The following is a 14,461-nucleotide window of genomic DNA, read 5'->3' as shown; positions in this document are numbered from 1 at the left end:
TTTTGAAGATCTGTGTTTTGTGGACTGCAAAATGCATACAGTTGTGTGACTGCACCATTAAGTTCAGAAAAAGCTGAGATTTAGGGTTCATGCACACGATCACATATGTTTTGCGGTCTGTAAATCGGGGATTCACAAAACAGATCCCAGCCGAGTACATGCTGCCATTTTTTCACACTCCTCTAGAAATGTCCTATCCTTGTCTGCAAAATGAACAAGAATAAGACATGTTCTATCTTTTTTGTGGGGCCACAGAACAGATGTGAGGATGCGGATCTCCACTGAAATGAATGGGTCTGCATCCGATATACAAAAAACACGGATCAGGTGCGGGCAGAAACTACGGTCATGTGCATGAGCCCTTAAATGTATAAATTACAAGTTTTCCTGGATATTTTCCCGCCCAGCTATATATTAATCTGCTAACATGCTCCCTGCAGATTGCACTGCATTTTGTGGTGACAGGTTCTTTTTAAGCTTTTGCTATTAAAAGCTATTATGCAACTTAGCACTATGGTTTGCATGATAAAGGAGTGCATATACAAACTTCAACACAATACAATGTCAAAAACATGATATAAGAGCCCTACACTTTTTTGTAAACCAATATGAATTGTTTCTGCTCCATTTTGTCTTAGGCCCCACTGAAGCTGCATGATGGGCTCAGTTATATGTACACCCTTGATTTGATGTAACATTAGAATACACATTTGCTTTCTACTTCCCCACAGTTTTTCTAAATTTAGTAATAGATATGGCTTCCAGTGTTCTGGGAAGCAGTTATAACTTTACGATGACATTATGATATAATGATACATTGTCCATTATATCACGCTAAGTTTCTGTGGCAATCATGTTCTGTTGTGGGATATTAGGCCTCTATGGACAAAACATCTGGAGTCATGAGGATCTCCAGAATGGAAAAGGATTGCAAAGGCATATTGAAATTATGAGTATATACAGTATATTACAGGCTTTATTATTTTTCAGTTTTTTTTTATACATTGTAAACTCAGACGCTCCTACCAGATGGACCTTGTAAACACTGTTTCACTTGTCTGCACCAGGACTGTCTTGTAATCATTACAATGTGGAAATCCAGTATTATGCTATGTAAAGAGCTTTGTAGGTTGGTGGCTCTATACAAATTAATAATAATAATAATAATAATAATCAAAATAATATCTGGAGAAGTTTCCAGGAAGATTTTGGTACTTTGTGTGCATTCCTTTAACCAGTAAAAAAGCAGCTTTTGAGCTTGAGAAAACAATATATACTGTATTTCCTGCTCTATAAGACACACTTTTTAGCAAGAAAAAATCCTGCTAAAGAGTGTCTGCGACTTCTTCCTTAATGATCCGGCTGAGCACTCCATCAGTGACAGAAAAGTGGATCTGCTCACTTCTCTCTCTTCCTGCCTGACAACGATCGGTGTGAGATCAGTGCCAGCAGGAGACAAGGCTGAATCAGATTCAATACATGCAGCAGAGAACTGTGAAATAAAAAAACTGTACTGCAAGGAATTTCCATGATGTCACTGGTGGGCGGGGCCAGATGGGAAAGTGCAGGAAAATGAATAAAGCTGCACTTCCCGTCTGGCCCCGCCCCCAGGTGACATCATGGAAGGTCTTTTCAGTGCACAGCTTTCTTCTTGCAGCTTGGAGAGGACCTTCAGCAGGGGGTATTACTATTAAATGAAGTACCCTATACCTGTTACTAAAGATGTACCCTATTCTTATTGCTAAAGATGTACTTTACTGGTATGTCTATTACTGAAAATGTACCCTATGTCTATGTGTGTGTGTTGCAGAGCTGTGTGTGAGTGTATGTAGCAGGACTGTGTGTAGAATAGATGCTTTTGTGTACATGTAGTACAGCTGTGTTTGTTGTGTGCATATAAAAGAGTTGTGAGTGTGCATGTAGCAGGGCTGTGTTTGTTGATTGCATATAGCAGATCTGTGTTTGTCAGGTGTTTATGCAATAGTGCTGTGTGTGTAAGTAACTGACATTGGCACCTCCACGTCATTAAATCACTAGGGAAACTTTAATAAGTAGAAAACATTTTTTGTTGTCTGTCCATGGGGTGGAGCCCCTTGAAAAAGCTGACGGCGAAACGCGCATCGGGGCACGGACTGTAGGTGCTGTGGTAGATACGTTGGTCAATATGCTTTACTCTTTGTTTATTGTACTATATTTGAATATAACATAGTGTGAATTGATGTCCATATAGTCTAGGGTCTATAATTTGACCTCTTGATAATACATTGTGGACTGGACAATACTCTCTGATAGGCACTGACTGTATCTTTTTGTTGCATATATATGTAGGCACTTGCACTTTACTAATATGTACTGTAATTACCACACGTCTGCAGTCTGAGTGACATTTTAAGTGTTCTTAATGTCTGTGTGGCCAGAATTGGTCGCAACTCTATATGTATTAATAAACACTATTGATTTTGTATAAAGTCATGTTGTTGGAGTTGTGATTTGTGATTTAATTAGATCCATATATCGTTTATTGGTTGCGCTATGGGTGATATTGGATCACTTACTTAATAAGTAAAAGGGAAACAAGTGTTGGTTTATTTATCATCCCGTGGGTCTTATAGTGCGGGAAATATAGTATATCAGAGGCATGCCATAAATTCCAAATTTGCTTCCAAAGTGAACCTGTATGTTTTTTTGCACAGAGGAAAAAGGACATCTGATACATTTCCACTCCAATCCATACTTCATTGACTCCCACGAAATATAACTAAAAAATAAACTATGCATTTGGAATGAAACGCTCTGCCCTGCTTTTATTACATGTAGGTCATGGATGACTGATTTGAGAATTGATACAACACATGCAAAAATTATCCAATCCTCTCTTGCTATAAAAACTGACATGTACAGGACATGAGGGAATTCATCAATATATTAGGAGAGGGTTTTATATTGCTGTTCACAAGATGCACAATAAACAGTTTGTGCTAAACTATTTTCTCCCCAACATTTTATTACAATATTATTTTAATATCATATAGTAAAAGTTTATTTTCTGAATTCATGTTGCTGATGTAAGGGCATATTCATGCTAAGATTTTATTGCAGAAATTTCTACAACTGAAAATCAGTTCCATTCATTTGACTGGGGCTATTTTGATGGAAAACGTGGATTTCCGTAAGCCCCATTATGATTAATGAGACAAAGAAATTTCTCCATCACAATCTGCAGTGAGTAAATTTACCCACTAGATTTTAAAGGGGTTCTGCACTTTGTTTTAACTGACGATCTATCCTCTGGATAGATCATCAGCTTCTGATCGGCGGGGGTCCGACACCCGGGACCCCCGCCGATCAGCTGTTTGAGAAGGCAGCGGCGCTCCAGCAGCGCCGCGGCCTTCTCACTGTTTACCGCTGGCCCAGTGACGTCACAACTTGTATCAACTTGCCTGGGCGGGGCTAAGCTCTGTTCACTTGAATGGAGATTAGCCCCGCCCACGCTAGTTGATACTAGTCGTGACGTCACTCGGCCAGCGGTAAACAGTGAGAAGGCCGCGGCGCTGCTGGAGCACCGCTGCCTTCTCAAACAGCTGATCGGGGGGGATCCCGGGTGTCGGACCCCCGCCGATCAGAAGCTGATGATGAGTTAAAACAAAGTGCAGAACTCCTTTAAGTATTATTGTCAAAATACATCTTCCCAAAGTTCCTTGGTGACTTCCAGTCCCTCTGTAATCCACAGTACATGATAAACCATCCCTTCTATTACATCCCTTCCTATGCACATAGAGCATATAGTGGTGCCTGGCCACTATTTGTGTATATTCATATTAGTGCACAGATAAACAAAAACAAACAGTGTGCACAATTTTTCTGTCAGGCGCTAATTGCATCACAACTGATGTGCCAAATGAATATGAATGATCCCATATAAAACTATGGGTTCACTTCTGGCTTCAGTATCCCTCTGGCATTTTCTGCACCACGCTGGAGAGAAACTGAGCTGGATCGCCGGGTATATGTGAAAGAGCCCTTAGCAGTGTGACTGTGTTACTTTACTGTCATTAATCATCAACACCTCTGAGCTGAGGACGGAACTCATCCATGAAACTGCTATTAAGAATGTACTTAACTATGGAAAATTGATTTGTGACTAACTCTTCATGAAACAGACATACGGTATCAAATGTTTTACAGTAACTCCATGAATGTGTTTCTCGTATACAGGGAGTGCAGAATTATTAGGCAAGTTGTATTTTTGAGGATTAATTTTATTATTGAACAACAACCATGTTCTCAATGAACCCAAAAAACTCATTAATATCAAAGCTGAATATTTTTGGAAGTAGTTTTTAGTTTGTTTTTAGTTTTAGCTATTTTAGGGGGATATCTGTGTGTGCAGGTGACTATTACTGTACATAATTATTAGGCAACTTAACAAAAAACAAATATATACCCATTTCAATTATTTATTTTTACCAGGTAAACCAATATAACATCTCAACATTCACAAATATACATTTCTGACATTCAAAAACAAAACAAAAACAAATCAGTGACCAATATAGCCACCTTTCTTTGCAAGGACACTCAAAAGCCTGCCATCCATGGATTCTGTCAGTGTTTTGATCTGTTCACCATCAACATTGCGTGCAGCAGCAACCACAGCCTCCCAGACACTGTTCAGAGAGGTGTACTGTTTTCCCTCCTTGTAAATCTCACATTTGATGATGGACCACAGGTTCTCAATGGGGTTCAGATCAGGTGAACAAGGAGGCCATGTCATTAGATTTTCTTCTTTTATACCCTTTCTTGCCAGCCACGCTGTGGAGTACTTGGACGCGTGTGATGGAGCATTGTCCTGCATGAAAATCATGTTTTTCTTGAAGGATGCAGACTTCTTCCTGTACCACTGCTTGAAGAAGGTGTCTTCCAGAAAATGGCAGTAGGACTGGGAGTTGAGCTTGACTCCATCCTCAACCCGAAAAGGCCCCACAAGCTCATCTTTGATGATACCAGCCCAAACCAGTACTCCACCTCCACCTTGCTGGCGTCTGAGTCGGACTGGAGCTCTCTGCCCTTTACCAATCCAGCCACGGGCCCATCCATCTGGCCCATCAAGACTCACTCTCATTTCATCAGTCCATAAAACCTTAGAAAAATCAGTCTTGAGATATTTCTTGGCCCAGTCTTGACGTTTCAGCTTGTGTGTCTTGTTCAGTGGTGGTCGTCTTTCAGCCTTTCTTACCTTGGCCATGTCTCTGAGTATTGCACACCTTGTGCTTTTGGGCACTCCAGTGATGTTGCAGCTCTGAAATATGGCCAAACTGGTGGCAAGTGGCATCTTGGCAGCTGCACGCTTGACTTTTCTCAGTTCATGGGCAGTTATTTTGCACCTTGGTTTTTCCACACGCTTCTTGCGACCCTGTTGACTATTTTGAATGAAACGCTTGATTGTTCGATGATCACGCTTCAGAAGCTTTGCAATTTTAAGAGTGCTGCATCTCTCTGCAAGATATCTCACTATTTTTGACTTTTCTGAGCCTGTCAAGTCCTTCTTTTGACCCATTTTGCCAAAGGAAAGGAAGTTGCCTAATAATTATGCACACCTAATATAGGGTGTTGATGTCATTAGACCACACCCCTTCTCATTACAGAGATGCACATCACTTAATATGCTTAATTGGTAGTAGGCTTTCGAGCCTATACAGCTTGGAGTAAGACAACATGCATAAAGAGGATGATGTGGTCAAAATACTCATTTGCCTAATAATTCTGCACGCAGTGTATCCTTTACTATATTCTATATTCTAAGCTTTTTATAGACGCCATATATACCATATACTGTATGTGTATGTAGGTGTATATATATATATATATATATATATATATACACACACACACACAGTATATATATCAGTCCAGACCATTTTATATAGCAGTAAACAGAGCATGGATTATTCTGAGCTCAAGAGGTTACACTGAAGTCACATATCTGACTATATATACAGGCGAAACTCGAAAAATTAGAATATCGTGAAAAGTTCATTTATTTCAGTGATGCAACTTAAAAGGTAAAACTAATACATATATGAGATAGACTCATTACATGCAAGGCGAGATATTTCAAGCCTTTATTTGGTATAATTTGGATGATTATGGCTTATAGCATGAAACCCCAAGTCACAATCTCAGGTACCCTTTGCTCAGGGGGTATGGATTAATTAGCTGACTAGAGTGTGACACTTTGAGCCTAGAATATTGAACCTTTTCACAAAATTCTAATTTTAAGCTGCATTAATGCAATTCCTTTTAATTTGCATTACTGAAATAAATGAACTTTTGCACAATATTCAAATTTTTTAAGTTTCACCTGTGTGTGTATATATATATATTAAAAGAGGTATGGACTCGCGGGACAGGGATGTAATATTGCCACTATACAAAGCATTGGTGTGGCCTTAACTGGAATACGCAGTTCAGTTCTATATATATATATATATATATATATATATATATATACAGGGAGTGCAGAATTATTAGGCAAATTAGTATTTTGACCACATCATCTTCTTTATGCATGTTGTCTTACTCCAAGCTCTATAGGCTCGAAAGCCTACTACCAATTAAGCATATTAGGTGATGTGCATCTCTGTAATGAGAAGGGGAGTGGTCTAATGACATCAACACCCTATATTAGGTGTGCATAATTATTAGGCAACTTCCTTTCCTTTGGCAAAATGGGTCAAAAGAAGGACTTGACAGGCTCAGAAAAGTCAAAAATAGTGAGATATCTTGCAGAGGGATGCAGCACTCTTAAAATTGCAAAGTTTCTGAAGCGTGATCATCGGACAATCAAGCGTTTCATTCAAAATAGTCAACAGGGTCGCAAGAAGCGTGTGGAAAAACCAAGGCGCAAAATAACTGCCCATGAACTGAGAAAAGTCAAGCGTGCAGCTGCCAAGATGCCACTTGCCACCAGTTTGGCCATATTTCAGAGCTGCAACATCACTGGAGTGCCCAAAAGCACAAGGTGTGCAATACTCAGAGACATGGCCAAGGTAAGAAAGGCTGAAAGACGACCACCACTGAACAAGACACACAAGCTGAAACGTCAAGACTGGGCCAAGAAATATCTCAAGACTGATTTTTCTAAGGTTTTATGGACTGATGAAATGAGAGTGAGTCTTGATGGGCCAGATGGATGGGCCCGTGGCTGGATTGGTAAAGGGCAGAGAGCTCCAGTCCGACTCAGACGCCAGCAAGGTGGAGGTGGAGTACTGGTTTGGGCTGGTATCATCAAAGATGAGCTTGTGGGGCCTTTTCGGGTTGAGGATGGAGTCAAGCTCAACTCCCAGTCCTACTGCCAGTTTCTGGAAGACACCTTCTTCAAGCAGTGGTACAGGAAGAAGTCTGCATCCTTCAAGAAAAACATGATTTTCATGCAGGACAATGCTCCATCACACGCGTCCAAGTACTCCACAGCGTGGCTGGCAAGAAAGGGTATAAAAGAAGAAAATCTAATGACATGGCCTCCTTGTTCACCTGATCTGAACCCCATTGAGAACCTGTGGTCCATCATCAAATGTGAGATTTACAAGGAGGGAAAACAGTACACCTCTCTGAACAGTGTCTGGGAGGCTGTGGTTGCTGCTGCACGCAATATTGATGGTGAACAGATCAAAACACTGACAGAATCCATGGATGGCAGGCTTTTGAGTGTCCTTGCAAAGAAAGGTGGCTATATTGGTCACTGATTTGTTTTTGTTTTGTTTTTGAATGTCAGAAATGTATATTTGTGAATGTTGAGATGTTATATTGGTTTCACTGGTAAAAATAAATAATTGAAATGGGTATATATTTGTTTTTTGTTAAGTTGCCTAATAATTATGCACAGTAATAGTCACCTGCACACACAGATATCTCCCTAAAATAGCTAAAACTAAAAACAAACTAAAAACTACTTCCAAAAATATTCAGCTTTGATATTAATGAGTTTTTTGGGTTCATTGAGAACATGGTTGTTGTTCAATAATAAAATTAATCCTCAAAAATACAACTTGCCTAATAATTCTGTACTCCCTGTATATATATATTTTTTTTATAACAAAAAAACACATATCCAAGAGGTCTGAAACACGTCGATTTATGTACACTTGTATACGGATTTTATCACACTGGAATAAAGTTAAAATACTTCACCTGAAGTGAGCCAGATTTTTCTTCACTGTTTTCTATATATATATATGGTATACGGGATTTAGAAGTACATACCCACTGCTCTCTGCGGTGTGTTAAGAGGATATGAGTTTGCTTCACACCATCCAACAGGGAAAATATTCATGGACTCCACATCAACAATATACTCCGGAACTGGCTTCACCTGACCTAAAATGTGTGAAGAAATGATTGTACAATGAAGTACTGCATTGCATAGATATTGTAACATATATGGACTCTCATCCAAGGGTTGTCCTTGGGAAAATAAGGCTTGGATACATTTTAGTGTTCTCCTCTTCTTCTGCAATTATATGTAGGTTCTTTCAATGACAGGCACACACACATGCTCCAAACATGCTCCTCCTGGGTGGGAATACTGCAGAAAGTTTCCAGTGCCATCAGAACCCCCAATGGACATCCCGCCTTCCACTGATATAAACCACAATCAGCTGCAATTTACACTGTAGACAAGTATTCTGCATATGAATATATGGAAGTAACTGTATGCCATGTATAGTTCTTTCAGGATATTTTAAGCATTACATATATTGTATACATATGAATGTTATCAACATTATTTTAAAAGCTAATAGAAGGGAAAAGGGGACAAAACATTTTGTTCTTCCTATCCTACAAGCATTATCATTAAAGAGGTATTCCGGGAATTATTTGAAATGGCCACCAGCAACATGTCCTAAAACATAAGCAGGACTAGTTGCCTCCACTGGCAGAGCTCTGTAGAGGGGTGAAAGGCTGGGGCACATGCATGCACTCTGGCACATGCATGTACTACATATTAGTGAGTCTTCCTGTCAGGCTGCTCAGCCTGGCAGGTACCCTCTATTGTAGAGCAGTGTAGTCTGTAGTGAGACCCAGTCCCCTCACCCCACTAGGCAGCTCAGCAAATGGGTGCAACCTCACATTCTAGGACAGATTGCAGGCAGTCATTTTAAATCATTCCTGGAGAACTCCTTTAATAGGGAAGGAACTAATCGGCTAGTCACCTACATTGTCACATTATAAAGCTATACCTGGTTACTTGCCAGATAGAAAACCTAATTCCTGGGGGCATAGCCAGGCAGTGGAGGAAAATGGCCACATAAATACAGATGCAAAAAAAGGGGGTCAGTCAGCCCATCCCAATGTGCAGGTGCACGCTGCCATGGATAGAAACACAAAGAAAAAAAGAGACAATGCAACAGCACTCTGCAAACACAAATAAAGTACAATAATGCTATAATTATAGAAAACATTCTGGTGCTAATGCTATGCTTATTTTACAAATAAGTACTAAACACAGAGGTCCTGCACTCAGCGACCAGTTTTAGGCAGCCAATCAGCTTCCTCATCCCTTCCTGGGGCTTTATGATAGGCACGAGTGCTGTATCCTCCTGTCTCCCCGCCGCCATGGGGAAAACTCTGAAGACACAGCACAAACCAGATTGTGACCTGCGGCAGTACTTTGAGCCGGAGCAAAGTAAAAATTGCGGCGCTGCGGGCTCTTCATCTCGCTCCTCTCCATCCACGCTGGACTCTGCGCCTTCCTCCTCGCCTCTTGATCTGCAACTGCCGTTGAGTATGTCGTTCGGCACGTCCTCAGCCCTGGCCATCGACGTCCTCCCACTTACATCAGAGGACATTACCTCCTTGCACATGAGCTGCAACAGGCAGCGCACAATGAGGCTTGGGCCTGCATATCATGGAATGTAACTCGTGGCCCTCTTCCCAGCATACCAGACCATGTGTAAACTACAACTCCCCAGCACACAGACATCGAAAATCTAAACCTGAAGACTTAAAGGATTGCTCCTGCTGAAATAATATTAAATTCAGGGGGATACCTGAGATGGTCCCTCCATCTGGCCTCACTTCATACATCCAAAAACTGTTTCGCTAAACCCCTGGCTGAAACAGTTCCTAGAGACACATTGGCAAGAGTGCATTTTTTCCATCTTAAAGAAGCTATCCTCTCTGCCGCCCGCAAGCTACAATCCTTGCTGGATCCATTTCATACTGTTCGGCTTTACACGACCTGTCCGCTGTCACTTTATGTCAAAGAAAAACACTGGCTTCAATCACAGCTGCTTTGTGGCGTCATAAAATCATCTACTGCTGGGAATACCCAGTAAAACTTCTTATCAACAGGGGAGGCACCGCTTACACTATCAAGACACTGGAGGATGGAAAGAAGCTGTTATCTTCTTGGAACATCTCCCTGGATTTAGACCCCGCACCCGCTCGGAAGTCGTCTCGGATGGAAACAGAATGGCATCGGATCCCAGCTAAAAATGGCCCATCAGGCTGAAGGGACACTTCTGGGCATTACATGTAGATGAACCAACTTGTATCCTCATTCTGGTATTCTTCTAGAGCTGTTTATACTACCATTTTGTTAGAACTTTCTACCATGTTAGTTCAACCGTTTATACAGGTTTTCCTTGTTCTTTTGTTTCTTTGCTCCTCTACTTATCAAAATGAGGGTTATTCACTTTACAAAAAAAACTATTTAGGGGAGATCTAATAACTATGTATAAACATATCAGGGGTCAGTACAGAGATCTCTCCCATCATCTATTTATCCCTAGGACTGTGACTGTGACGAGGGGACATCCTCTGAGTCTGGAGGAAAGAAGGTTTCTACACAAACATAGAAGAGGATTCTTTACGGTAAGAGCAGTGAGACTATGGAACTCTCTGCCTGAGGAAGTGGTGATGGTGAGTACAATAAAAGAGTTCAAGACAGGCTTGGATACATTTCTGGAGTGTAGCTATAGCTACTAGAGAGGGGTCATTGATCCAGGGAGTTATTTTGATTGACCGATTGGATTTGGGAAGGAGTTTTTTTCCCTAAAGTGGGGAAAATTGGCTTCTACCTCACAGTTTTTATTTTTGCCTTACTCTGGATCAACTTGCAGGATAACAGGCCGAACTGGATGGACAGATGTCTTTTTTCAGCCTTATAAACTATGTTACTATGTTACTTGCCATCTTGGTCCTGGTTATATTCAGTTTTTTTTTACTGCTCCAGTGGTGGTTCAGTTTATGTCCTTTAATGTGAAGGGCCTTAACGGTCCACAAAAAAGAGCATATCTTTGCAAAGAATCGATACCACTCCACGCTGATATCCTTTGTGCACAAGAAACACACATTGTCAGGAAGGATGCACCATTTATTGCCTGTCATTTTTCAGTCGCATTCTGAGAAAAAGAATAGGGAAGTCTTTATATCTATTAGAAATACGGTTGCTTTTACCTTGATTTCACAATCTGTGGATGCAAGAGGTCACTATGTGAGTTTAGTATGCTCCCTTAATATCATCTACACTATTGTTAGTTTGTATGCGCCTAACTGTAGACAAGTCTCATTTTTACATAAACTTATGAGACAGATCAACAAGTATTGTAGATAATTCTAGGGACACCAATAGTCTTACCAGGCATCCTAATGCTGGGCTATCATCCTTTATCTATTTGGAAGAACTATTTGATGTATGGAAGGTACATCATAGTGCAGAGAAAGACTTTACTTTCTTTTCAGCAGGACATAGATCGTATTCCCGCATAGACTTATTTCTTGTAGATCGCACACTACTTTATAGGAGTCATTCCTCTTCGATTAGTTTGATCAACTGGTCAGATCATGCATCTGTCACACTAACTCTCAACAAAGGAAATTATACTAACCCAGACAGGATTTGGAGGACTGACTCCTTTGTTTTAGGGCACTCTGTCTATGGGAACGAAATAGAGGCAGCCACTGAGAAGCTTTTATGGTTTCGTTCGAGAATGGCATCTACCATATATTCAGAATGGTTAGCTTACAAGGCACATATTCAGGGCATACTGATGAAGATTGGTCATAGAGAAAAGAAAGCTAGGAAACAAAAACAGACTAAGCTCTTGTCCGATCTCGACAACCTGGAAAATCTCAAACACCCCTTCCACTTCTTAAACTATCCTCTCCAAAACAAAACAACAAAGCTGGCAAACTGCTAGCGTCTAGACTCAAGTCTCCCCAACGCTCGTTCCTGCATTCCTTTTCTTAAACACTTGGTTACTGATGCCAAACTCACTGACCCTAGAGATATTGGGGGAGATTTATCAAATTGGTGTAAAGTAGAACTGGCTTAAATTACTGTAGTTTCAGAGCTCCTTTGCAAAATGAAAGGTGGAATCTGATTGGTTGCTATGGGCACCAGTTTGATAAATCTCCCCCATTGTGCGCAGTTTAAAGATTATTATTTTAATCTCAACAATTTACAAGATCACCAACTCCCTTCAGATACCATCTCCACCTCTATACAAGACTTCTTAACCAGGGCAAATTTACCAGTCCTTATGGAAGAACATCCCCCCTCTCTCTGTGCTCTTATTGACCAGGCAGAAATTCTCAAGAATATTACAACGTTGTCCCCAGGGAAGTCCCCAGGTCCAGACGGCATCTCCAGTGAGTTCCATAAAAGGTTCTCCAAACTGGTGTCCCCATGCTTGGAATCTGTTTTTCAGTTGAAAATGTCTGGTACCCCTTTCCCACCTGAAATGCTCTCTGCATTAATTGTCACTCTTCCCAAGCCTAGAAAATGTACCTCAAAACTTTTGCCCAATATCTTTATTAAATTTAGATATTAAATTTGTCACGGGGTTCCGAAGGTGCACTCGGTCCCCCGTTGCCCGCAGAACTGTTGCTTAGCTTTTGGAATGAGGTTCTGTGTTTGACCTCATTCCCAGGGCGGCTTTACTAGCTGGGTGGCTCCTTGCTCCTAAGTCTGCCTTGAGCACCGAGCTGATCACTCGGTGCTCGACTGGTTGGTCTGTCGGTCATGTGACGCTGGCCACGTCACATGACCCTCACTCCCCACTATAAATACAGGCAGCCTGCTGGCTACAGGTTGCCTGTTAATTTCTAGGTTCCTGGTATTTGTTGGACTGCTGAATACTTACCTGATCCTGTTCCTTGACCATCCTTTTGCCTGATCCTCCTGTACTGCGCATCCGTCCTGGTATTGTGACCTCGGCTCTCACCTGACTACTCTCTTAGGACTCCTCTTGTACTTCTCTGCTCTCCTGGTATTTATGACCCCGGCTTCTCCTGACAATTCTCTGCTTGCTCCATTTGTACTTTGCAGCTTTCCTGGTATTGACTCGGTCCGTTCACGTCCTGTTGTTTGTCTGTCTGTCATCCCTGCACTTACTCCAAGTTAGGGATTGCCGTCCAGTTGTCCCCTGTCATTAGGACTCGCGAGGCAAGTAGGCAGGGCCAGGGGTAAGGGTGGAGCACAGTGGTCACTTCCCTCCCCCCTGTGTGTGTGTGTACGCGACCGTTACAGATTAACAGGCCCAATAACCACTGTATTATGAATCCTCTGGTGACCCTGACTGACTATGTCTCTAATCTGACGCAGATGGTGCAGGAGTTAGGGGAAAAACTCAGCTCTTTTGAGTTAGGGCAAGGCTCTTCCACTCCTCAGGCCTCCAGTCCGCATTTTGAGCCCCAGATTAAGCTCCCAGAAACCTTTTCTGGAGACCGGAAGAAGTTTCTCTCTTTTAAGGAGAGTTGCAAACTTTACTTCCGTTTGCGCCCCGTGTCCTCTGGCCCCGAGAGTCAACGCGTGGGCATTATCATTTCCCGATTACAGGGTGATCCCCAGGACTGGGCGTTCTCTTTACCTGCTGGCGCCAGTTGTTTATATTCTGTGGAGGGGTTCTTTAAGGCCCTAGGTACCCTCTATGATGAACCAGACAGGGCTCTAGTAGCCGAGACGGCTCTAAAGGCACTGGTTCAGGGCAATTTACCAGCGGAGGATTATTGCACCCAATTCAGAAAGTGGTATGTCCCCTCAGGATGGAACGAACCAGCCCTGAAGAGTCAGTTCAGGTCAGGTCTGTCTGATAAATTAAAGGATCTTCTGGTCAGTTATCAACTTCCAGAGACCTTAGAGGAGATTATGACCCTTGTTGTCCGACTTGACCGACGGGTTAGAGAGAGACGACAGGAACAACAGTTCTCTTCCCAGATGGTGGTCCAGCCAGAGGCCTATCCCAGAGACAATGCTGAGGTCTCCACCGAGGAACCCATGCAGGTTGGCATGACCCGAGGGAATCTTCGCCGCAGACGTGGAGAATGCTTTTACTGTGGAGATTCTGACCATTGGATCAACCAGTGTCCTAAGAAGGTCCTCTCTGTCAAGTCTCCTAAGGCAAGGCAACCTAAAGACCAGGTACACCCTGAATTTTCTAAATGTAAGCTTTCGGTA

The 14,461-nt window shown here is 41.9% G+C and overlaps 1 protein-coding gene across 6 annotated transcripts in view; it reads right to left on the bottom strand.

Annotated features, from left to right (window-relative positions):
• The window catches only part of SFMBT2 (Scm like with four mbt domains 2), a 300,595-nt gene that overhangs the window by 73,606 nt on the left and 212,528 nt on the right, over positions 1-14,461 (bottom strand). For all 6 annotated transcript variants that reach the window (XM_040413315.1, XM_040413318.1, XM_040413313.1 and 3 more), the window contains one exon: positions 8,263-8,376. In XM_040413315.1, coding sequence (XP_040269249.1) covers positions 8,263-8,376 — 114 coding nt within the window. The remainder of the gene's footprint in view (positions 1-8,262; positions 8,377-14,461) is intronic.

This window comes from Bufo bufo, chromosome 1 (genome assembly GCF_905171765.1).
Source record: "Bufo bufo chromosome 1, aBufBuf1.1, whole genome shotgun sequence".
Taxonomy (NCBI): domain Eukaryota; kingdom Metazoa; phylum Chordata; class Amphibia; order Anura; family Bufonidae; genus Bufo; species Bufo bufo.
The sequence above is the reverse complement of the archived record's forward strand: the minus strand, read 5'-3'. Positions and strand labels throughout refer to the sequence as shown.